Below are 26,554 nucleotides of genomic sequence, written 5' to 3'. Positions count from 1 at the left end.
TACAGGTGTTCTCGGCGCCTTCGGTAAACGTGTGGCTTTATTATTGTTAATCTTTGTGGGGAAGGGCCCAACAGCAATAAGCTTGAGATTGTTGAAAGTTGCCCGAGATATGTTATGCAACTAGTGCGTACGTTGGAAAAGAGACATCGACAAATGAACCATTAAGTGCCACGTCTCCAATCCTCACATAGGATGATACTGCGCCTAACAAAGTCACTTAGGTGGTATATCTGTGAGTGGCCGTAAATAGATGACCAAGCCTAGAAAATGATAAAGTGCGAAAAAATAAATTTCTAGCTAAAATGGTGCTTATTAGGGTTAAAGAAAAAAAAACAAAAAAAACTCGTGACTTTGATTGGCCATGCACCGAAATGTCCGTACACCGAAAAGTCCGTGCACCGAGTTGTCTGCGCACCGAAAAGTCTCACACCGAAAAGTCCGTGCACCGAAAAGTCCGCACCGAAACGTCCTACACCAAAACGCCCTACACCGAAAAGTCCTCGACCCGCTGGGGCCACGCGGCCTCCATTTCGAAGACCTACGCCCACGCTACGGTGAGCGACCTCGGGAGATTAATGAATATACCTACGACGTCCATCTTCTACGAAGCCCGCGCCTCGACGTGGGTCCGGGTCGCCGTTACCGCGACGTCCAGGTTCGCCAATGCATATGCCCCGCCCCCCGCCGTGAAAGCCTCGTGCCCCTCGCCTCTAGTAGGGGTAACCAGACTTGTACGTAATCCGTTACAAGCAACGATATTACTTGTAATCCCTTACATTTATCGGTAATTTAGTAAAGGAATAATTACATATTTTCTAGAGTAATTTTAAAGTAATTCCCTTACAATTTTTACGTAACCGATTCCTTGTAATCCGTTACAATTTGTTTTCAGGACCAACCCCCCCCCCCCCCCCTCTAAAGACAGGGTTGTTTTTATTTTGGTAAAGTTGAGCGCGGTGACACCGTCACGCGAATTGACCAGCGCAAAAGGAGGCTTGGCACTTTTCGGTTCCCCCAAAGCCTATTTTCGAAACACCAAGCCCCTGAATCTATTTTTAGGCCCTAACAACAATGTCAAAAAATCCAAATAAGCATTTCTACAAAAAAAAAAAAGAAAAAAAGGAGGGAGGGCAAGTTATATCCGTTTTTTTTTTAGCCCCTTTCTTTTTTTTGCGGTTGAAAACGGGGCGAGGAGGACACCAAGTGATTGTGTGCCTCTTTGAGAAGCTCGAGGCGGTAAGTGCACAGACAATAATTAACAGTGTCCTTCTCGGCGTTGGTGACTACAACCATTTTCATACTGTCACAACACGAGACAGCGCTCCGTCTACCCTGAAATCCACCAAAAAAAAATATGTGATAATATGTGAAGGTGTTATTGCTACAGCATCCTCGTTCGTTGCTGCACACTTGTCATCTTTTTCAAAACAGGATGTATTTTTTTCTGCTTCTTTCACTTATTTGATCCTGTTTCAAAAGCTACTTACGTTTTTGTAGTCCAACTCCTAGGGTTGGCCCAGTATAAAAGGCTCTGGGTTGGCCCACTTTATTTGTGAATTACAGCCAGGTTATCTGCATCTCAGTCGCCCGTTTTGTAAGTCAGCTTTTTGCGAGCACATCAAAAATGGTAATAGTCTTCCTTTTTTCTTCCTGTTTTTACCCCAGCAGGACGCATCTTATCCCAACCAGATATTTTTACAAACAAACATAATGGTGGCTGACATAGACCTGATATCCTGGGCTTGAGAGGAGAGTGAAACTCGTGGGTGGGGCCATGGTGTGGCTTACTTAGTACTCTACCCTTCACTGCCCGTGGCATCAGCGGACGTCTATCTGGAGAACACCGGAGTAAACTGCAGTCGGTCCGTGGTTTGTGCGTTTTTGAACGGCACCAAGAAAGGTACACACAGCAAACGTGCGTTTAGATTTCCTTGTTTTAACCAACGTTCTAATTAATTATTGTTATGAGTGTCCTGTTTTTTTTTCTTCTCGATTACTTATATTTCTATAGTGGAAACTCTTATTCACCAGCCTCTCAACCGAGTCTTGACCTGTTCAGAACCAAAGGAAGAAGAATATCGAGCCAAGTCTTATTTAACGTAATTTTCCATCTGTTCCTGTATCTCTCAAGCTACTACTATACAAAACCCTTATCCGCTCAAAATTGGAATACGCCTCCCCTATATGGGATCCCGGTACTGACTTACTTACAACAGCAGTCGAAGCTATTCAAAATAGATCTGTTCGCTTCATTCTTACTAACTATCACCGTAGTGCAAGCGTAACATCCATGAAAACGTTTTTAAACCTACCTAACCTTTCTTCACGTCGTGAGTTATCCCGTCTTTGTCTGTTTCATAAAATTTATCATCACAATTCTTCCTTGCATCAAAAATTACTAACCCCTCCCTCATATGTCTCGCCACGCGTCGATCATCAACACAAAATCGGTCTACCTGTTTGTAAAACCACTACTTTTTATAATTAATTCATCCCCAAAACAACAATCACGTGGAACCACCTTCCATCGTCAGTTGTGTCTGTAACAGATGCCACCATGTTTAAGCGTTGTTTAACCACTTTTCTAAGTTAAAATTTCTTATGTTCGTGTTTCTATTCTTAGGTTGTCATTTTGTTTTTTAGTGATTTTACTTTGTAACCCACTCCCCTCTGTAATGCCCTCGGGCCCTGAGGGTACAATAAATAAATAATAAAAAATATTATGACCTTAATGTTACCAGCTCTACTAAAACTCTAATATCAGGCAACGGCTGCAACGATGAAACTTCGCTCTATCTTCGAGCTAAATAGTACTTCCATTGCATCGCTGAAAAAGCTCAATGAAGACCATTAAATATTCGTGAGGCACAATATGGCAATCCCATCCAGTGCCTCAGTTCAAAGGGTGATCAGCGTAGCAGTCGACATCTTCAGTAAGAAATAACGCAATATGTCTCACGAGACTTTCGAGGGTCAGCTGCTACACAAAATACTGAAGGTCAATGAATGGAACAGGTGGCAACAATAAGAACTTGAATAACCTTCTTCCCTTTGTTTCTTAATTGGGCAAAATATTGCTGAAAGTAACGTCACGAAAATAACAGATTATTTTTGGGGGTAACGGTCACTTACGTTTATGAGAGGGTAATTGTAATTGAAAAAAATTACAATTTAGCCTTGAGTAATTGTAACTAATTCCTTACTATTTTTCAGTAACGTGGACAAATCTGGGGGTAATTAAGTGCGGCAACTCCTGCAGGTGAAGTTGCATGAAACGACCGTCGGAAACATCCTCCAAGAACGTCAGACGGCCCCCTAGAGACAACAGGCATTGAAACGGCTATTCCGCAAAAATGCCCGACAACCTCAACGTTGTCATGGACGGCCACAAAACGTCGGTACTCGTGGACACCGGAGCGGACTGCTCCGTTTTGCGTGGGAGACCCTCTCGACGCCTGCGGAAAGTGATGACGCCATGAGACGAAACTCAAATACGACCCACCGGAAGGCGCCTCATTACAGCAGTCAGGAGGTGCACCACTGGCGTCGAGACTCACGGCAAGACCTATCCGGTGAAATTTTTCGTTCTGCAGGACTGCGCGAGAGAGGTTATCCTCGGGATGGACTTTTCATGTGTGTACGGCGCTGTCATCGACCTAGGAGAAAACAAGTCCTGAAAACCTGTCTCAAGGCCGGAGGACTCCAAAGTAAGGTCTGCTGCAGTCAGAGTCCTCAGCAAAAACGTAAACCTGCCTCCGATTTCGAGCGTTCTTATACCCATAGGGACCGATGCAGCCACTTACGGGGAATCTCTCCTGGAAGGCAGCGTTAAACCGCTCCTGGGAAGGAGAATCGGCGTCGCACGAGACATTGCGGATTTCCAAGAAAGACGTGAAACTGTTCTCGTGAAGAACTTTCGAGAGGAGACGCAACACCTAACGAAGTGTAGCGCCGTGGGCTACATCTAGCGAGTTCAAGCATCAGCCGCCACTAGCGTGAACTCCGAGGAAACTTCGCCGTGACAGTTCAACAGCACGCCGCCTTCGCAGCTCGATGTCGACCCCAAGCTGCCCTCTTCAGAAAGGCGACGGCTAGTTTAACTTCTTAGAGAATTCATCGAATGCTTCGAGACGTCATCAAGCGTGCGACAAACGACGGTAGCAAAGCACCGCAGCGTTACTAACGACGACGCACTGCCTATTTACCAGTTGCCGTACCGAGTCTATTTAAAAGAGAGAGAAATAATGAAATAACAGGTTCAGGAAATTCTTGACAACGACATCATGCAACCTTCAAGTAGTCCATGTTCGTCTCCAGTTGCCTTTATAAGGAATAAGGACGAAACATTGAAACTGTGCATGGACTGCCGTCGACTAAATGCTTTGATAAAGTAAGATGTCTACCCGCTTCCCCGAATCGACGACACCCTACATTGGCTGCGCCATGCCCGATATTTTTCGCCAATGGATTTGAAGAGCGGCTACTGGCAAATTAATGTTGACGGACAAGATCGGGAAAAGACGGCCTTCGTTACGCTGAACAGACTGTGCAAATTTAAAGTAACGCTCTTCGGACTATGCACAGCACCGGCAACATTTCAGCTCTTTATGAACACCGCGCTGACTGGGCTTAAATGTCAAAACTGGCTCGTTTATCTCGGCGACGTCGTGGTATTTTCAAGCGACTTTGACGTGCACCTGGGGCAACTTTGGGCCGTGCTTCAAATCATCAAGACCGCCGGACTGACACTCCAGCCGACGAAGTGCCGGTTCGCCAAAGGTGAACTGAAGTTTTGAGGCCATGTCGTGAGTAGCCCAGGTGTACGGCCTGACCCTGCAAAGACGCTCGCCATAGCCGAGTTTCCTCGCCCAACAGACACGATTTGGCTGTCCGAAAATGTATTCGTGCTTGAGGCTACTATAGACGCTTCGTTTGGGACTTCGCCAAACTCTCCATGCCGCTCACATACCTTACAAAGGATGCCGTAAAGTTTGAATGGACATAAGAATGAGAGCGGGCCTTCAATGCGGTCAAACGAGGAGTCAAGACACCTCCGATTCTCGGCCATTTCGACGCCTTTGAACCCACTGAAATTCACACGAACGCAAGTATTACTTGGCGCGGTGCTTGTCAATGGACGAAGCAGGACGGCACAAAAAGGGTAATTGCCAACGCCAGTCGGGCGCTCTCCAAGCCAGAGAGCAATTACTCAACGATCGAGAAGGAATGCCTTGCCGTCGTCTGGGCGATAGGCAAGTTCTGCCCGTACCTGTACGGAAGCCCGTTTCGAGCGGCCACAGACCACCACTCGCTTTGTTGGCTTGCAACTCTGAAGGATCCCTCAGGACGCCTCGCGGCGAGAAGTCTTTCACTTCAAGACTTTGACTTGAGCATGGTCTACAAGTCCGGCCGCAAGCACAGCGACGCCGACTGTTTTATCGAGGGCACCCGTCAACTTGGCGTCTGAGCGCAGCGACGACAGCGTCGACGACGACTTTTCTGTCGGCGCGGTGATGGTGAAGAACATGGCAGCACTGCAACGAGACAATCCCGAGCTACGTGCACTCTTCTAGCAGCTGGAGGGACAAGGGAGTACAATTCCAAGTGTCTTCGCACGAGCCCTGACAGCCTTCACTGTTCGAGAAAATGAGCTGTATAAAGAAAACTTCGGTGGTACCAACTCGACGCCGCTGCTGGCGAGCGTAAATCTTTTAAGCGTGCCATGACGACCCGATGGCGGAGCATCTGGGCTATAGTAGCGCACTTGCATGTATTCGAGAAAAATACTACTGGCCCAAGCTCCCGAAGACTGTCCACCTCTATGTCCGCTGGTGCCACGAATGCCAGAGACCCAAGGAACCACCAATGAAGCCGGCAGGACTCCTGCAGCCGATCACGTCTCCGACTACACCGTTCCAGCAGATCGGAATAGACTTGCTTGGACCGTCCCCACCATTGACGCAAGGAGCCATTGGATCGTCGCCGCTACCGATTGATTACCTCACAAGGTATGCGGAAACCAAAGCCCTTTCATCGGGCACGGCAGTGCAAGTCGCCAAGTTCTTTGTCCAATCCATCATCCTCAGGCACGATGCCCCCGAAGTACAGTTTACAGACTGATGGTCGTCATTTTTGGCACAGCTAACTCAAGAGATACGAGGTGACGGAACGGCTAAACAATACCATCGCGGACATTGTCGCCATGTACGTCGACGTGGAGCCCAAGACGTTCGACGAGGTCTTACCCTACGTCACGTTTGGCTACGACACGTCAGTTCAAGAGACCACAGGAGTCACACCTTTGCAGCTGGCGCGTGGTCGCAAAGAAACAACCATGCTGCACGCGATGCTGCCCCACGTGCCAACTGACGACTGGAGCGAGAACGTCCAGGTGGTTGCTGAACGGGCCGAAGAAATCCGTCAGCTCCTCCAACTTCGGATTCAAGACCAGCAGCGTGTTAACGCTGGCCGCTACAAACTTCGTCGTCGAGACGTTCACTTCCAGTACGGAGACATGGTGTGAATGTGGACACCCATTAGTCACCGCGGCCTTAGGGAGAAACTGTTGAAACGGTAATTCGGACCGTACGAGGTGCTCGGTCGCCTCGAAGAGCTCAACTACGGAGTGGTAACCGAAGGAAAACAAACATCATCGTGACGCTGACCACGACCCGGGGTCGTTAATATCGTTCGACTCAAGCCGTTCTAAGCTTCGTATAGGGGTGTGGACTTTTCGTATTCCATAAGACTTTTTTAGCGTAACATTGTTTTTTGTGTTGTGTTGTATTGGGGCGATGCGCTTTTGAACTGGTGAGTAATGCGGCGTGCATGATGGAGAAGATAGCTTCTCCGTTCATCTAGAAGATTTGAGTGTACTCTAAAGGCTTTGTCATACTCCTGCGTAACGCGTGCGCGCGTGCGAGAGCGTCACAGCGACGCCACGTCGACGAAACCCCGACGCTCTATAGACCGTTCCATAAGGGTCATAGCAGAGAGGGTAAAAGAGAAAAAAATGCACTCCCCCTCTCACCCCGCATGACGTCCGCTCCGCCGAGTTGGCTGTAGGTAGCGTCCGGCTGGCGTGCAAACTCTGTTTAAAATCACGTCATTTTGGAACTTTCAAGCGCAGATGCGCAGATTTTGGTATGCCAGTTGTCGTGTAATATTATGCTAGATAAAAAGACTCACGGGGTCCAATTGCGCTGTTACCTGCGTGCAAATAAAAAAAAATAAAAAATATTGGGAAAACTGTGTCAGATTGGCCGGTCTCTTTGGCGAAAAGTAAATCCGGTTGCTGTACCGTTTTTACTATACACAAGTTCGTACTGGTGTAGGCCTTTAGCGACCGTGAGTGGAAGTCTGAAATAATAAATAAAACGTGCTCTCCTGCCGCAATACAAGCAGTAGTTGAGGGTAGTACTGCCGGCTCACTCAACTGCTATTTAAGTAACGGGAAAAAGATATGCTAGTTGATCATTTAGCAAAATAGAACAACAGAGAGCTATAGGCTGATTTTGGATTAGCCACAACTAGTCTAAAAACGCGAACCACTTCACAACGGTAGCCACGAGCGAGAGTTCGATGTTCCGTACAGCCCGCCGATACAGCCCAAAGATGGAGAACGGCAACCTCCCGGTTTGTCGTCTGCTAGCGGAGTCGCGCGCGTGCCCTCTCTCTCGTTTTACCCCGCCGAACCCGCTGAACTTCCCGGATGTGTGGAGAGGGCGCTGCGGTCGCACAAAATGGTGCCGCCCAGAGAGCGCTAAATGGAATGGTCTATACTCCGACGTCTTGGCGTAACCGACGCGACCGGCGGCGTTCGACGCAGCCTAAAGCGCGAGACACATGCGCGAAAAAGCCATGCGATCCGACGTGCGAACCGCCGGAACGACGTCCGAGGGCGAGGGTTTTCGTCGCACCGGAGCGTCGGACGGGGGCTCCGTCCGGCGCCCGCATGCGTCCAACTTGCCAGATATCGCCGCACGCACGGTCCGATTTTCGGAAGGCCGCAGTGGCCGCAGCCAATGAGCACGGATGGCGAAGGTCATGTTGTCAAGTGACTTTCGGACCGATCGGGCGAGGAGGCGCAATGTGGTTCGGGGAAACGGACGTGGCGGTGCGCGGTGCGTCACGCGCGGCGAGTCGTGGTTGTGAAGGAAACGGACGCCATCGAGTTTTCCCGCGCGCACAAAACGAGCTGCTGATTTCGAGCGCCAAAGCAAGCCTGCCTTCTGGGACCGATCGAGCCCGTCGAAACCCGAATATACTCCGTTTCACCTTCGATGGACAGCAGCGGACGCTACGAGCCATTCCAATGTCATGTGAGCTTCGGGAGAGACGCAGTTATGTGCGCGGTACGTGGTCACGTGATTTTTACGCAGTGCTCGTTTCTCTGGGATGGCTCTAAGGTCCGCTGTGGTCCTTCGCGATTAAGTGATTTTGAGCAGAAAAACAGCCTCACGGAAAATCTTCACACACGCACACTTTAATAGAAGGTAATAAAAATATTATGTTTGTTTCAAAGCCAGAAAAACCAAGGGCGAGGGAAGTATTTTAGTGTTCTAAACTAGGTGGCACGAGCTACCGCCCGTTATAAATATAGCCATTAGCATCCATCCATCCATTTAGTAGAGGGACACCCGAAACTTGGCGGAGCTGAACGGAGCGACGCTACGACGCGTCGGAAACCATGTGTCGCGAACCGTCCTGTGCGACGATTCGGAGCAGCCATCTTCCCGACAGTTCGCACGCCGGATCGGACAGTTTTGACGCGCATGTGTCTCGCGCATTCGGAGCAGCCATCTTCCCGACAGTTCGCACGCCGGATCGGACAGTTTAAAGCGCGAGACACATGCGCGTCAAAACTGTCCGATCCGGCGTGCGAACTGTCGGGAAGATGGCTGCTCCGAATCGTCGCACAGGACGGTTCGCGACACATGGTTTCCGACGCGTCGTAGCGTCGCTCCGTTCAGCTCCGCCCAGTTTCGGGTGTCCCTCTGGTCCCTCTACCAAATGGATGCATGGGTGCTAATGGCTATATTTCTAACGGGGGGTAGCTCGCGCCACCTAGCCTAGAAAACTAAAATACTTCCCTCGCCCTTCTTGGTTTTTCTGACTTTAAAACAACCATAATATTTTTATTACATTCTATTAAAGTGTACGTGTGTGAAGATTTTCCGTGAGGCTATTTTTCTGCTCAACATCACTTAATCGCGAAGGACCGCAGCGGACCTTAGAGCCATCCCAGCGAAACGAGCACTGCGTACAAATCACGTGACCACATACCGCGCGCATTACTGCGTCTCTCCCGAAGCTCACATGAAACTCACATGACATTGGAATGGCTCGCAGCGTTCGCTGCTGTCCATCCTAAAGTGAGAGCGAGTATATTCGGGTTTCGACGGTCTCGATCGGTCCCTGAAGACCGGCTTGCTTTGGCGCGCAAAATCAGCAGCTCGTCTTGTGCGCGTGGGAAAACTCGATGGCGTCCGTTTCCTTCACAACCACGACTCGCGTCGCGTGGCGCACCGCGCACCGCCACATCCGCTTCCCCGGACCCCGAACCACGTAGCTCCTCCTCGCCCGATCGGTCCGAAAGTCACGTGACAACATGACCTTCGCGCCATCCGTGCTCATTGGCTGCAGCTCTCCGAAAATCGGACCGTGCGTGCGGCGATATCTGGCAAGTTGGTCGCATGCCTGCGCCGGACGGAGGCCCCGTCCGACGCTCCGGTGCGACGAAAACCCTCGCCCTCGGACGTCGTTCCGGCGGTTCGCACGTCGGATCGAATGGATTTTTCGCGCATGTGTCTCGCGCTTAACCGCCTCGGCGCCAAAATGGAGCATGCCGTATTCCGCGCCGGCCGCGCCAGCGACGCCGGACCAGGATGCATCACGCGCTGGCTCCCAGTAGCCCTCGCGGCGAATACGAGCAATAGCAGACGACGGGAGCACCACTCCGTGTTGCGTCACGTTTGCAGAATCGGACTCGGTCGGTCGAGAGGCTGATTGTGGGAATTCGTCCTCACCCGTGTGTCTACGACACGAGGAAGCTTGAGTGCCGTAGACCGTGCGCTTTAGAAAGATGTACCGTGTGTACATGGACCGCCTACTCTTGCGGCGCAGGCGCTGCACCAACAGTGCAAGCGCGAGTTTTCGTCGTTTAATCGGCTATATATAGTAACGTGTGTATTAAGGCTATGAACATGCGACCATTAATTGTCTTTAGCCCGCTTAACGGTGCGTATGTCGCCACTGTTATAGATTCGTGATCACAAACCTTAGCCGCCTATAGACCTATTGCACTTCTGCCCAAAGCCCTAGCGCGCACCAGGGAAAGTGTTGGTTCAACGTTCTGTCTATTTTTCCCTCTCTTCGGATCGCATTACCTCCGCGTTGACGTCTCCTTAATCTTTCCTTGTTTAGCTTTAATTATCTCATTTTATCTACTTCAGTGTATTCGTATTGTTTTAAGTATGTGTATTTCGTTCTGCGTGCTGTATTTCTCATATTTAACTTCTTTTTTTTTAATATTTCGTCGTTCTCGACGCGGGTGTCAACGGACATCACGCCGTTACTTACACCGCTGATGAGGCGAGTTCTACCTTTGTCACGACACTCTATCGCGTTATGAACTCGTCTATTTGACCCGCATTTAGTCTTGAAAGAGCTGTTTCGAAAGTCAGTGCCCATGTGGTCAGAATTTAGGCAGAGCACCGACGTAGCAATCGCGACGCAACAGCCGAGTGCACCAGTTCCTGACGGCGAGGTGCGTCTTAAGTATAAAATTCCGTGCGTACCGAAATTAAAAAAGCAAAGGAACACTACCCGGCTGCGTCTTGCACGGCTAGTAATACAATACTCCGCGAGAAACATCCTCGTCTAAAGATCCGTAGAAGAGAGCTCGATCGCTTCGAAGGGGAGCTGACCCAAATACAATTTGTACGCCGTACCCTTCGGCACAGTAGAAATCACTAACAAAGCGTTGACTAAAAGCACACACCCAAAAAGAATAAACCTCCAATTTTAAGATACTGCCACATCCGTTCGAAGTAAATCGTAACGCTCTGTTCTTATAATTGTCTAACCTGTTGATATTATACTTATTGTGCGGGTCCCAAACAACGTCGGCAAGCTCGTGTAGATGTCTCAAAGTACCTTATATTCAATTAGTGTCGCATGATCCGAGCAGTCTTTTAAGTCGTCTTTTTATGATAGACAATTTCTCCATTTCTTTGTTCACAATACAGTCTACGGAATGGTTCCAACGTAAATCAGATGTTATTATTAGTCCCAGTTGGTTCTACTCAAATACTGCGTGAAGTGTGATCTCTTGAAGTTCTTTCCGCAGCCCCTACCATCTATAGTAAGAGAAACGTACCTGGTGTCCGCAGAATATCTTCAGAAGTGGAGCTGACTCGTCACTTCCATCGAAGACCTTGACAAAGTCGTACCCGCAGGAATGGTGGGTTTCAATTTCGAAAGCAGAAAACCTTAAGCGGACGAGTCCAACTGGCGCTCTTATGACCCAATCGCGGTCAATGTTGTTTTCATAATGCTGGTTCCCGTACTCGGCATGGGAGTAGATTCTTTGCTCACTGCTTCGTCTTGCCACCAGATCCTTCTTGTTCAGTTCTGTGTAGGTTGCAGAGAAGCCTTTGCCTTGCACCTCGCTATCACTCGCGAAGACCTGCGTTGAGAGGCCGTAGTTGGAACCACCATCACACGGTGGAAGTAATAATAATAGTAATAATTATGTCAAATATTATTGAATGTTTAATGTGCAGTGCGTGAGCAAATGTGCCCACGCACTGTAGGGCCGGCAGATGTGAGCCAGGTGTCGGTTACACTAAGGTTCAAGGTAGAAGTAAGAATCAAAGAGCACGCGAACTGCAAGAGGCGTACTTTATCAGGAAGAGGGGGCCCAACGCGTCAGCGACATGTCAATTGCATTGTATAATGGCCACATATGTTTTTTTTTTTTATATAAATTTGTAAAAACGGGTTGAAGGGCGTATATCCCGGTGCATACGCTTTCGACGAGTGCAGTGAAGGAAAAGGCTGCTAGCTTCAGGACTACCCAATAATCATTCCAAACAGAGCTCGGCGTTGCGACATCCCCGCACGCTCTCCTCTCCTCCTCTCCCTCAGTTTCTCGTAAATGCGCATAAATCTGCGCATTTACGGTTTTGTCAATCCCGTAACTTTTGAACCTACCTCGCGTATGTCGAGAATTGTCGAATTTAATTACTCCACAGACATTCATATGCGGTCCGAAAAATAAATGAGGTAACGGAGAATGTGGCTCACCATGTACATTTGATCGGAGGAGGAGAAGATAGGCGCGGGCGTTGTACTTCCGCAATAGATTCCAAGAATTGGAGCGTTCGTGTCGTTGCCGTCGTAGACAGAGACATAGTCGCTGATACATTTGTTGTCCTTCTCCAGTTCAAAGTCGTTGAATACCTGCGGTAGAACGATCCTGAGTCAGTCTACAAGGTCTAGTATATTTCTCAATTTACGGAACTCCGTATGATCATATAGCTTAAGGATTTACGCCCCCATAAGCTGAGGGAGAGGAGGCGACGAGGGCGCCAGGGGACATCACATTGCCGAGCTGTAATTTGAATGATTAATGGGTAGACGTAAAGCTGGCTGCCTCTGTCAACACAGCACTCGTCGAACGCGTTCGAAAGCGAAAGCCAAACACTGTGCGCCCGAGTTTCTCGTTTTAACGTGTTCGACGACTGCAGTGGAGACAAACGCAGCTAGCTTTAAGGGCCGTTCACACACTTGCAACCAAGTACCACTGAGTGAGACAAGACCGGTTTTGAAGCCTCCTGAGACGGCGTAGAATCAAATCCGCTGATGCGGAGCAGGTCCTAAGAGGTCGCAAGAGGCGCAAGAACCATTCTCGTCACAGCCGGTCAAACTCGGTTGCAAATGTGTGAATGAGCCTTTAGGTCTACCCACTAATCATTCGAAAAAGATCTCGACGACGAGAGCTTCCGGGGGCGTCACGCCCCCGGAAGCTCTCGTCCTCTCTTATCCCTCCGCTTATCTGCGCGTAGCGATGCACAGATTTTGTGCCCAGAATGGTCCTTCACGAGCAAGCCAAACTTTGTGGGGATTCCTCTGGTCTCCTTTCCCCGATTGCTGTGATAACGGCCGCGGGTCGGAACACTCGGCCTCCTTCGCCGTGAGCTCCGACCTTTTCGTGAGGCGGAGGGCCGCCTGGCTTGGGGGGCTCTCCTCTCACTCTCTCCCGGGGGGACCTCTTTCCGTCCCCCCGCTCGGATGCGAATCACTGCCGACAGGCGAGGAGGTTTCGCCTCTTGTTTTCCCGCATTGGGGAAAGGGACTCGTTCGGTTGACCGCGAAAGAGATAGGACGTGTGTTGGCGACTTCTCCGATGCTTCCCCGGTCTTGGCTCTCCGGAACCCCGCGTCTGGCCAGGTAAAGACCTTTTCTTACCATGCCGGCGCGGGGGGCATTTTGGATGGGGACATAGTGGTTCATTTTAAGTGTGTTATAATAAATGCTTTTGGGCTGTCCTTACTCTGGTACGTGTCTTCTCTTCTGCTATATTCGAGAGAGTGAGATGAGGTAGTCGATCATTGGCACCGAAGGAGGTAATTAAAGGGGTTATGACACGCCAAAAATGAAATATGAGATAACTATACTGCTGGGACCCATTGTATATTCCTATATTCCTGCTAAATTTGTAATGAAAATGGCGCGATAGTTTCGTTGATAAATCGATTTATATGCGAGTCCCTCGGAGGGGCGGATTCGAGCGGAGCTAGAGGCTTGCCACGTAGGCAGCCTCCAGATCGGTGTCTCCTTGCACGCACTCACAGACTTGGCTCTCTTGGCGTCTCGAGCCTCAGCTTCCTCGTTTACCTTCCACGTTTCGAGCATGCCGTCCGTGGCGATTACGTCTACGGCATCGCTCGCCTTGTCAAAGTGTTCGACATTGATCGCAGCAGCGATGAGATTTATTGCTATCAAGAGCTGTTGGAAGCTGTGCATTTTGACTGCGAACCGCTGGCGACCAGCTCCAGTGACGACGAGTTACGGACGGACTCGCCGTGGTCACCGTTGTCCGGGAATATTTCGCAGGCGCGTGCAGGGTGGAAGGTCAACGGGCCGGGGGCGAGAGCGAGAATAACGTTCGGGTTGCCGAGTTGCGTTGGCGGTTTTGATCGTAACGCGGCGAGGAGAGCTTGGGCGATCATGGGGGCGCCTAGAATGAGAGAGCGTTCATGGTCACGTGGTTTATGGACACCATGGTGTGACTAACTTGGGCAGTGTTGCCTGGTTGCCAGATGAAAATGATAAAAATTCGTAAATTGAATAATTACCAGAACTCTAAAAATCGCGAAACTTAGTGTATATACTAAGTAGCCTATGCACATTCCATTTCCAGAACAATCTATCTGTTTAATTTTCGTGTCATAACCCCTTTAATCGAACCGACCCGCGGTAATGTAGCCCTAAACGGCTCCTTTGAGATCGCCGCCGCTGTTGAGACAACCCTTTGGTAACTCTATCGGTACCTGTGTTAGGTGGTAGCTAGCAAGATCCCACAACTTCAAACTGAATGAATGTGACTCTACCTTTCACGACAGTTAATGATATTTCAAAAGAAGATTGTTTGCCCGAGACCAGCTTCCTTGTTAGGGCAAAACGTTTAATTTAAATGATTTCCGAGATTACCTTGGGCATTTGTCCGTAATAATTTATTATCAGCTAGACGTTCGGGACAGCCGCAGGTCGTTTAATTTTTATTCGGTAGGTTATGCATAGCGTTTCGTGTTTTTCGGTTTAGGTTTCTTTCGGTATTATTCCATCAGGGTTTAATATTTCCCCACATATTCAAAGTATTTCGGTATAGTATTTTGGTGTCGGACAAAACATTTAAATATATCAAGGTTTATTAAAAAAAAAAGAAAAAAAAAAGTCGTTCATGAAATTTCTCGACTTTCTAGGGGGACATAGAAGTGAGCCGAATAATTGGAGAAGCTCCCTGTAGCGACAACAAAACGAAACAAGATAATATTTATTTATTTTTCTTCATTTAGTGTGAATACTAAATGAAGCTTTAAACAAAGATGTTCTTTTTTGTGAAGCTTGGATTTTTTTTTTCTTATTCGGGAAAAGCTCCAATGCGGTGTTCATAGGTTTTCTAAGATTTTGATCAAACGGAATCTGAAGCTCATTCTTGAGGATTTTTGGAATTTAAAGAGAACGCGGAACGCGTCCTAGTTCTAACAAAAACGAAGTAGTTGGATTTGATTTAAATCGTGAATAAACATGCTATGCCAATGTCACGTTTCACGGCCAAAAAAAAAAAAAAAAAGAGAAGCGCGAGTTTTGAAGAACGGCAGGCGGTCATTCTGCAGAAGATTGAACCTCGGAGTCGTTCTGGGGCGAGTGCGCCAGCGGCTGGCCTCGCTCCAGCACCGCTGAGACACTCCATCCTGCCGCCCTGATCGCCACCGAAGGCATCGCCGTATTGAATGCTAAGTCCTAAAGTTAAAGGAAAAAGAAGCAGACAAGAGGCGGGAGGTGAAAAGATCATTAGAAGTAACGGAGTCCAGATCTTGTTAACGACCCAAGAGGGGCGCAGCTTCGGGATGGTGCACCGAAGCCACTGAAAGGAACCGGGCGACGACCCGGCGAAGGCTCGGCGACCACCGAACAAATGGAAAGGAGGGCAATGACACGGCGCTGGTGTGGGTGGGACTCTAAGCAGCGACCAGAGCAACCTCATGGATCCCGACGAACTTACGAGTGACAGATTCGGTGTTGACCCAAACCAGTGACTGCGATTCTCGGCTGCGACACGAAAAGAGACCACCACCGAGTATTTCAAGGCCCAGACTGACCTGATTGACGTATACCATCAGCAGCACCGACCGAGCAATCTGATCGCCGCGTAGGCGGGATAGAACCAAATAGGGACGAGGATGGGATGATGATGATGAGGGTGGTATACTTTTTCCTCCTACGGTTCCTGCAGTTCCTGCACCTGTACATATTTATGGAACCAGTTCAGCGCCTCCAGCGCAAGCGGGACCTTCCCTGCCGGATGGTTCTACTGACCTCGCAGCGTCTGATCTCTTGGTGAGACGCGGTTCCCCTGCGTGCACCTCGCCATGCTTCGCTGGATTTCCCCAAGGAGCCATAGTTTTCTGCTGCTCTCGATTATCCTGCTACAGCTTGGCGAGGTTCCAGATTCCTCGGTGGACTTGGGAAACTCCGAGAAGTAAGGCCACCCTGTGCAATGTTACGGAGTGCGTGGGTGCCGGTGAACTACAAAGCATATGGACATGGTGCAGATACTAAATGGACGGAGGTGCCAATGACTTACTGTGAACCCGCAACCTCGTAGCCGACAGTATTCACAGGAAGATTAGCCCACGACCCTTATTTCGAAATTGGCCCCATGGCCAGGCCAAAGAAGCTAAGTACCCGGAGTGAACCCTGGCTGTGTTCTTCGGAAGCAAAGGAAAGGCAAAGGAAGGCGAATATGAGGGAGTATTGATAACTGCTGTACTTTTTTATATTAGCTTTCTGTCTTCACTTTGTGTATTTTAGCATGATTGGCTCCATCATCCTGCACTTTTTTTTTATTCTCCAACGGTTGGTCATTGAACCGTGACAGCCAGTATGTATCCCATGTCTACCGCCTTGACGAGGAGGACGTAGTATGTCTTTGCGGTCTAATTGAATTTGGATGTACTGCCTAGCGCGTGGCGAGGATGGACATCTCAGGCCAACATTTCAATACTGTGGTACAAGATTTGATCCTTACATTCCTGGAGCGGCGGGCGTGTCTATTTATATATATTGGACTGTGCACACAAACAGAAGATGTTAAACAATGTTCTATGAAAACTTGAGCGAGACGTCAGCTCCACACGTAGACCAGGCAAATTTGAGTATTGTGGAGTTTAAGTAACAGGCGGGGAATGAACTCAAAATTAAGAAAACGTGCTATGGAAGCACCATTAGTCAAGTGCGTAATCTGGCGCTCCGCGGAACACGAAAAATGTTACATAAACCTTCACTTATTGCCGTAAACGCAGCTATCCCATTTTTGAGTGGTGACATTGCCGCCTGCGTAGCCGAGTCGGCGTTGCTAAGTCAGCTGCGTTCTTGGCATCCACGCAGGTGGCCGGTTCGGTCCCTGCGATGACCTGTTTTTTCATCTTCCCCTATTTAATAGAAGATAAAATGGTGTTTAAGAAACGTGCATTTTGTTCATGCACAGAATGTATATTTTCAGAACACTCGAGGTCCAATATTCTAGGCTTTAGGGGAAGCCTTGAGAGAAGGTCTGCCGTGCCGTGCAGTCAGTCTCGCTCCAGCACTCGATACCGGTACTATGTTGCCATCAACCCCTGCGACGCTGTCTCTTTTTTTTTTTCTTGTTCCGGCACAAGTTTTCCACATCAAAAAAAAAATTTTTCTGTCCATTTGTTGCCTTATCAATTGTCATTCGTGACATTTTGGTGAAGGAGCATTGCATTTTATGCCCGTGAAGCGCAATCCTCGGAAAACAAGCCAACCAGGTTAGGTGCTCAGTCCCGGAAGACTACCCTTCGTAGAAGACGCCAAATTCCGAGCAAGCCAACGCACCAACGGTCAACCTTCGGATTTTAGCCCCCTGTGGCAGAAACTAAAGAAGACCCCGACGGTAACGACCCCACTCGTCGTCATCCTGCCTGTCACTCTCCGCACTCCCACGTCCATTCACGGGGAAACCCATGAGGATGTGAAGGACTGAATGCAGCATTATGAACGCGTAGCCTGTTCGGATCCTCTACTTCTCACTTGAAGCCACTGAGAGGCACTGGTTTGAGAACCACGAAGCTTCCTTTATTTTGAGATTCCTGCGCCGTCGAATTGAATCGGACGTTTATAAACCACCGCCGTTGGCAGAGAGCGGAGGACCTTCTTCGAGCAGGGACGCAAGGCCATAATAAAAGCGTGACCAGCTTTTTTGAAGATGTCGTGCGCATAAGTGCCCGAGCCAATCCGGAGGTCGCCGATGGGAAGAAACTTCGCGCCTTCGTGAGTGGCGTGAAAAGTGAAATTTTCGGAAGCCTAGTCCGCAATCCCCCGACGACCGTAGACAGCTTTTTGTACCGAAGTCACCAACATCGAGGGCACACTGTCAGCCAGAGAAAGCCATTATCAGCGAATCGCCGACGCGCCTGCTGCTCCCACCGTCGCACCTTCCCGACTGGACCTGAACACCGCCCGTGTGAACAGCCATTGGGAGGTCGTCCGCGATGTAGACCGGAAAAAGCTCCGCAAAGACAACAGCGAGCGATCCAGGCAGGAACGGGTCGCAGCATCAGCGCTAATCTGCTCGTCATCGTCTCGCAGTGTGCTGGCCCCTGGAAGCAACGCTTGGTAAAGCCAACACCTCCCAGAGAAGAAGGCCGTAGCGCTCCCAGTGGTTACGTCACTGGGAGCGCTACGGCCTTCTTCGCTAAGGCCATGGCGCAACTATCTGTAAAAATATCTGCTCTCGACGTGAAAAAAATGTTTTTTCTCAAGCGACGCGGTGGTGTTCTTGCGCGTTTATTCGACATTAATATACGTTTTAAAAACGCAGTCTTGTAAAATTTATTATATATATATATATATAAGATAAACGTAATATACAATGCGTTACCAAGGTTGAAAATACCGAATTTATATTTATCAGTTTTCCCGTAACCGCGGGACTACGTGCAGTCCCGCAGCACCCCACAGTTTTCGAATGAAACGCCTCTGATGCGACACCTTCCCTCATGCGCGTACTTCGAATCTGGTAAATTTACGTTGTGTGTGAGCTGCTGGCTGCCTGAAAAGGAACGCCGAGACATTTCAGAAGGAAAGGGAACAAAAAAAAATCCAATCATCGCCGCAGGGAGCGCACACGAACAAGATTAGGGTCGACAACGTTAATCCTTTCGTCGCCGCTGCTCTCGTGTGTGGCAGGTGCGTGGTACTTCTGAGACTTGTCACCGCAGTCTGGGGTAGTTTTTCTTGTGTTCGCTTGATACTATATGGCATTTACGTAGATTCGTGGAACAAGTCCTGCTATGGTTTGAGTGACACGTGTGACAACTAGCCAACACTGACACTGGTCGATTATCGATAGACCTCTCTCTCCACAGAGAGAGACTTGTAGGAGTTCGTGATCAAAGGTTTTCGTCATGGATCTTGTGGGACGTATGAATACAATTGACAGGTGAGAAACAACTTATTACGGGATTCATTGGTCATGTTGGACGCGAGTAAAGTGCTGCAATCATGCTTTTTTTTAGATTTTGTGATAGAATGAAATTTTGTTCTTTGCCGTTATCCGTGTGCAGTTGCGTCACCATTTCTAAATATGCGTGGTAATCTAGCTTTCACTGGAAGGTGAAAAACAAGTTTGTGGAATTATTGAAAGTGCGTTGAGATCTGGTTATATGTTTATTTACACGGATGTTATTTTATTACCTCTACAGTGTTTATACTAGAATCTTAACTGTATTAAGCTAATAGTATTATTGTGTACAAAATAAGTCTTATTTTGTTATAAGGCAGCTCGAGGCTCGAGCCCATAAGGAGAAGTAAATTAGTTGACTGTAAGCAGTAAGTTTAGTACCCCTGCCGCCAGGAAAAGTGAATGTATTTTCATTAAATGATATGAAATTTATTCAGCTCGCGGTCTTGAGTGATTATACGAGCGTCGCAAGCTGATTTGTGGACTCCATAATGTCGTTCGATTAAAATTACATTAATTTTGCCGTGTGGCCGGGCTATAATGCAAGAATTCAGTGACTGCCTGCAATAACATCGCTTACATGATTGTTAGTAACACTTGTCTAGCCCTGTCCGCGTTGATTACGTCTACCTGTTTTTAACTGTGGTCTGTTTTGCTGTGCCTAAACACTGCGTGTTTCGCAATTTTGTCCAAGTATTTCTGTATAAAATCTGCATTCCTACAGCATTAAGTGCGTGACTCAATGTTTTAGACTTAAGGCAATGACATTTTTCTATGAACGTCTTATAGCCATACCTCGTGCGATTTCCTACCGATTAGTTAGCGGTGTAATTTTTTTCCCGTGTAATGAAATAATTGCTAGGCCCGTTGCTTTGTGCAGCTTTTATTTTAGCTAACAAGACACGCGTATGTGACTAAAAGCGCATTACGACGGTCGATCCAGGCGCGTTGCCTTCACTTCGACGCGCGCCTTCTATAGCCTTCCTTTGCGACGTCACGAGAAGAGCGCTACGGCCTTCTTGTCTAGGAGGTGTTGGTCAAGCGCATATCAACGGGATCGACACGTGACAGCCGCAAGAGGCACAACTGACAGCCGCAAGAGGCACAATGCCTTTGGCCCTGAGGGTATCTGAAATAAATAAATAAATAAATAAATAAACTTGGGCCTCGGAATCGCCGCATCACAGCTCGTCAACGCGCCTGCGCTACACAGCGGGGAGCCTTCGTTCCGACGAAGGCTCCCCGCTGTGTAGCACCGGACACAACAGCGAGCGATCCAGGCAGGAACGGGTCGCAGCATCAGCTCTAATCTGCTCGTCATCGTTTTGCAGATTCGGGAGCTCTTTCTCGTCCGAAACTTAGGCCAGCCTTGGATCGCTCGCTGTTTTTTTTTTTTTTTTTTGCATAGATGGGGAAAAACCACCGCCCACGATAAAAGAGTAGTACAAACTTATGACGGACGCACGCGAGGTGATGAAAAAAGAGATGAACAAGACTGATAATGCCTTGAAAAAGGAACTTGACGATGTCGTTAAAAGCGTGACTTTCATAAATGCCAATTTCGAGAAACTTCGAGGAGCAAAGCAGGAGTTGGAAGCCTTGAAAAAGGCGCATGAGGGTCTAAAATTGGAAAAAGAAGGACTAAACCAGTCACTTGCCAATGCACGAAAAGAAATCACGGAGCTCAAATAATATTCAAGAAAGAATAACATTGAAATCAAGGGCATCCCACAACTAAAAGACAAATCCCTGACTGAAACTTTACAGCTAATTGAAGGCAAGGTAGGAGTCAAGGTGCAACCGTCTGACATTGACGTTGTTCACCGCGCGCCAAAGAAGGAACGCGGTAGTACTAACGTTATTGTACCGCTTGTGTCCAGAACAGCATGAGACAACCTTTTGCAAGCAGCAAAGAAAAAACAACTGACCACTAGCCAACTTGGATTCGCAGATGAAGCTCCATTCTATGTCAATGACCACTTGTGCCCAGAATACAAGGTTCTCCTCGGCATGGCGATCGCCAAAAAGAAAGAAAAAAGTTGGAAATTCGTGGGGGTCGCTCAGTCAAAACTTCTAGCGAGGAAGGCTGAAAACGCAAGCGTCGTGCACATTGTCTCCCGAGATGACCCTGCCAAGATTGTGTAAGCTACTTTGAAGTAGTGACGCGGATACTGACGCTGACGCTGACGCGTGCGAATCGAATCGTGCGCCGTGCATTGAACCTAATATGATCCCTTATATAAGGGATCATATTAGGTTCAATGCATGGCGCACGATTCGACACTCTCAACCTCCTTCACTGCAATGTTGGAAGTCTTAATCGGAATTATGACACACTAACGGCCTTGCTAACTCGGCTGAAATTTTGATGTAGTATCATAGGATTACCAGAGACATGATTGCAGGGTGATGAGTTTGTGAACCTGCCAAGCTACAGTTTGTTATTATTGCCAAGGGCGGCTGATTCGAAAGGTGGGGGCGTGGCATTTTATCTGTCCGAAGGAACAATGTATAAAAGAGTGGAAGAAATAACAGAAACAAAAACTGGCGAATACGTGATGCTATTCGTTGAACTGGAAACCAAAGTCACTGGGGGGGTGGGGGTGATTTACAGGCCGCCAGGCTCTCGAATGGAGTTGTTTTTGATAAAACTGGAAGATGTACTCCGGCCCTCTTCTGCCATGAGTAAGCAAGCAATAATATGTGGCGATTTCACCATAAACACAGCTGACTGCTCTAGTAATGAATATCAAAACCTTATAGCTTCCTATGGCTTTCATAATCATATCAACGACCCAACCCCAGTGACGTCACTGGGGTTGGGTCGTTGATATAGCTTCCTATGGCTTTCATAATCATATCAACGACCCAACCCCAGTGACGTCACTGGGGTTGGGTACTTCAATTAACTATATTTCGTCAAACTTTGATAAGGAATCAATAGAGGCCGGAGTTATCACCGAAAACATTGCGGATCACTTTCCGGTCTATATCATTGCTTCTAACCCTCAGCCACTGCCTGATAGGCCACTTCCGTATAATATACAAGGGGTATAATTTGAAAAAACCAGACAACTTATACAAGGAAAAGGCTTCACTGAAACCGTAGTCAGTGATATTAACAACGCCTATAAACAGTTTCCCTATGCCTTAAACTGTAGCTTTGTTAAAGCAAACTTTAACTCCCGTGGAATCTCTAATTTTGCACAGCCTATTTGCCCTTTGATGACCCCAGAAAAACTGGATGTATTAAAACTAAGGGAACACTTGCGACAAAAGATGAAGTAAAATAGGGACATTAGGTACTAAACAGCAATACAAAGTTGCACACAACCTATCAGTTGCCTTAATGCCCAAACAAAAAAATAAGTATTAGAGCAACCGGATCTTGAAAGCAAAAGGAAATTCCAAAGAAATAGGGTCCATCAATATTTCTGTTACGAAATCATCCCAGAAATGTCGCGTAGTACCTGATCTCTCGGTTCTAAAATCTAGCCAGGTAGTTCTTGCAGAAAAATGTAATGTATTTTTTTTAGCATAAGCAGCAATATTAGGCCTAATGTTAATCATAAGAATGATGTTTTTTTGTGTTTTCTTTTTTTTTTGCCTACGCTTTTGAATAACAGCTCTGTCTTTAAAAAAATAACTAAAGAAATTATTCATATCACTAAAGAAATGTCCTCGAACAACGCTGTAGGGCATGATGAGATATCTGTTAATATACTGAAGGCCAATATAGATATATTGAGTGAAACATTACAAAGAAATATTTAGTCAGCCATTTTTGAGTGGTGTTTTCCCAGATGAGTGGAAGGTTGGTAGAGTTGGACTTATCTATAAAAGGGATGAACCCAACTCTGTGGAAAATTAACGCCCGATTACACTTTTACCCGCCATTGATATTTTTTTGAAAAATTGATTGCTAATAAAATAATATAATTTATTAAAAAATACCAAATAGTGGCATCACAGCAGCATGGCCTTCGCAAACTAACACCGCAATTCATTCTGTAACCGAGATAATAAACCAAGCTTTCGATAAGGGCCAGATTACTATAGGCGTATTTCTCGACATTAAAAAGCCTTCGATATCGTAGACCACAACATTTTTCTGATTAAGCTAGAGCGTTATGGGTTCCGAGGTCCGGCAGTTTCGTTCTTCCTTAGTTATTTAGCAAACCGGAAGCAATTTGTAGACATAATTAACGAAAAGTCAACCCTGAAAGATGTGAAGGCTGGAGCGCCAGAGGGCTCTGTGCTCGGTCCTATTTTCTTTTCTTTATATGTAAATGACTATGCTAATTTAATTACCCATGCAAAAACAATACGGTATGCTGATGACACAGCACTCTTAATCAGCTGCAACTCGGTGGTGGAAGCCGAAACCCTTGCGAATGAAGATCTTGCGAGAACGTTAAGGTGGTTTGACGCCAACAAATTAGCGCTAAACATTAAGAAGACTAAATTCATTTTTTTTCTTCAAGTCAAAAGCAATTATCTAACATGTGTAACCTGCAAGTGACAAAACTCTCTGCCAGGGTGACACATATAAATACTTAGGTGTAACATCGGACTCATCAATGCATTGGGTCAGGGATGGGCAAAATACATGCAAATATGTATCGAAATACAAATACAAAAATACTTCGTCAGAAATGTATTTAATTACAAATCTAATTACATTTCCAAGAAAGCATTTAAGTACAAGATCAAAAATACAACCAAATGTATTTGGTCTCCTCAATATACTTTTCCAAATACATTCCTCAAAATTTGCGTCAGCGATCTCAGGGCACCTGCAACGGGTTTCTGGGTATCCCATTTTAATTTTGCATCGCACACTCGGGAGTTGTGCGAGGCTCAAGTAACGTAATAGAAATATAATCACAAAAAAATGTAATCAGCTTGGACGTTATAGGTGAAGAAAGTACAAAGCTTCAAGCAGCTTTTTTTGTCGATTACATTTTGGTACAGACCAACAAAGGACCGAGCGGATCAAGACGCGCAGCAATAGCTAGAGAATTTTTTATTGTTGCAACTCGCACCAGTTACAAAAATCTGGACGACCCGCGCATTTAGAATGTTCCAGGCAAAAATATGGATGGAAATCAGGATGGAAAGCATACCAAGTTGTCACAGGCACTTAATTATTCAGCCGATCTGCCCGTGAACGTCGATTTCGTCACTATTCTTGCCCTGGACTAGCACCGTAATCACAAAGTCACTAAACGCTTGTGCTTGATTGAGAGACACTGCATTCCCCCGGTGCGGAACGTAGTTTTTTTCCTGCTCTGGACAGTGCGTTTAAAATAAAACCGGAGGAGAAAAAGAAGAAAGCCCCATGGCCAAAAAAAGGATGGAGACTATATCTTACGACCACGTGCATAAAAACAAGAATTGTCGTGACAATAAATTTGAGGGATGTATTTTCGCCCACAAAATTGTATTTAATTACAATTGTATTTGAAATACCCACGTTTTAGTATTTAAATACACACGTCAAATACATTACCCAATTTGTAATAAATACAAATGAAAAATACACACAAGTATTTGAAATACTGCCCATCCCTGCATTGGGTACATCACATAGAAGCAGTCTGCAAGAAGCTATCTTTCGGGTGCTTCACACTGATCCAAGCACGAAAACACTTTAAGAAAGCAGCACTGCGCCTAATTTACTTAAACATTTTCCACCCGCATTTAACCTACTGTGTGGAGTGAAAGCGACACACTTATATATCGTACTGCACACTTAATATTGTATTACAGAAAAGGGCCATGCGCATAAAGCATCAGCACCGAGAACTGCCCCGTCTTCGCCAATATTTAAAGAACTTAACATCATACGTTTTATTCAAGCTAGAGATTACAAATTTGCAATATTGGTCAAGAGGGTAATATATACGAACACTCCGTACCACTCTTCTATACTCAGTTTTCCTAATAGAAATACAAGGCATGTTAAGAATAGTAACCTTAACTTACCTAAAATATCCAACACATATAGACGTTGAAGCCTTCCCTTTATTGTGGCGAAAATATGGAATAATCTACCACGCTCAATAAAATGTCTGACAGAAAATGAAGAATCAATAAAAACCTATATACTATCTGACTCTTATAGTTCACCTAGCTGAGTCTTTGTTGGCTCTGTTGAACACAATATCTATTCATATAGTTTCTTGGCTCCCTGCATAGGTCCGACGTTTTATACATTTGTTTTGTTTCGCATCGTTGCCTTTATTTCATATTTTCACACTTTTGCATTTTTTATGGTATTTCTTGCACCGTTCCTAACTTGGATTTAAAAGAAAAAGCACATTTTTTATATGATCCAAAATTAGCCTCGTGGCTATCGATCCAGATGCCATTCACAGCATTTGTAGATATGAAATTTGCGACATAAAAACCTTCTTCTTCTTCTTCTACCCGCTGCTGAACGCCCGTCCTCACCTCACTCGCCGAGGTCGTCCGGGAGGAGGTCTACAGAACTTTCTAGCCTGAGGCTCCCGTCACTATAGTAGCACCGGAGGAGCTCGCATTAAGCTACACCACAATGGTACAGCGATTACCACCAGCGCCGCGTCCGTACATGGCGACACCTCTGCGTGAACCTCTAGCGCCATAGAATCCCCAACGCCAGGTAGATCGAGTGCAGCAACCGACTCAGGGATCCCGATCGCCGTTCCCCCCACGTCAAGCGCCGACCCCTCGTCGTTCTCGTTGGGAGAGCTTGTCGTCCTTGTCTCACCGGAAAAACTAAGCGCGGAAACCCCTGCAGGTGAAATTGCCGTAGACCGACGGCGTAAAAATCCTCCAAGAATGTCGAAGAGCTCCCACTCGAAAGACGATAGGCATCGGATCGACTCTGCTGCAACGGCACCCAAAAGCCTTAACGTGAACATCGGCGGCCAGAAAGCGTCTGCAGTCGGGGGAACCTGAATAGACTATTCTGTTTTGGGTGGGAGGCTTTCACGACGTATTCGGGAAGTGACGACGCCGTGGGATGGTTCGCAAAGACGATCCGCCGAGGGCCACCTAATAACACCGACTTGAGTGTGCACTACAGAAGTTGAGATCTATCTTGAGACCCGCACCATGACGTTTGTTATTCTGCGAGACTGTGCATGTCTTACATTGTTGTTGATCACTGTCTAAGCCTGGTGGAAGAGATTTCAATGGTACCACGACATCGTACTTCGGGTGCACGAAGCGTGCGGACGGCTACGTCCTTTTTTAAGAGTGTGGCATCATGAGCTCCGTCGGAGCGTTTTCAGT

General features: G+C 47.2%; 1 protein-coding gene across 1 annotated transcript in view; it reads right to left on the bottom strand.

Moving 5' to 3' along the window:
• LOC120837598 (cubilin-like) overlaps positions 1-26,554 on the bottom strand; it is a 201,256-nt gene that overhangs the window by 48,006 nt on the left and 126,696 nt on the right. The window contains exons 8-9 of the mRNA XM_042292858.1: positions 12,310-12,465; positions 11,381-11,689 (exon numbers count right to left, since the gene is read on the bottom strand). Of these exons, the coding sequence (XP_042148792.1) occupies positions 11,381-11,689; positions 12,310-12,465 (465 nt within the window). The remainder of the gene's footprint in view (positions 1-11,380; positions 11,690-12,309; positions 12,466-26,554) is intronic.

Source organism: Ixodes scapularis, unplaced genomic scaffold, assembly GCF_016920785.2.
Source record: "Ixodes scapularis isolate PalLabHiFi unplaced genomic scaffold, ASM1692078v2 PGA_scaffold3__209_contigs__length_174095766, whole genome shotgun sequence".
Classification (NCBI taxonomy): Eukaryota; Metazoa; Arthropoda; class Arachnida; order Ixodida; family Ixodidae; genus Ixodes; species Ixodes scapularis.
The sequence above is the reverse complement of the archived record's forward strand: the minus strand, read 5'-3'. Positions and strand labels throughout refer to the sequence as shown.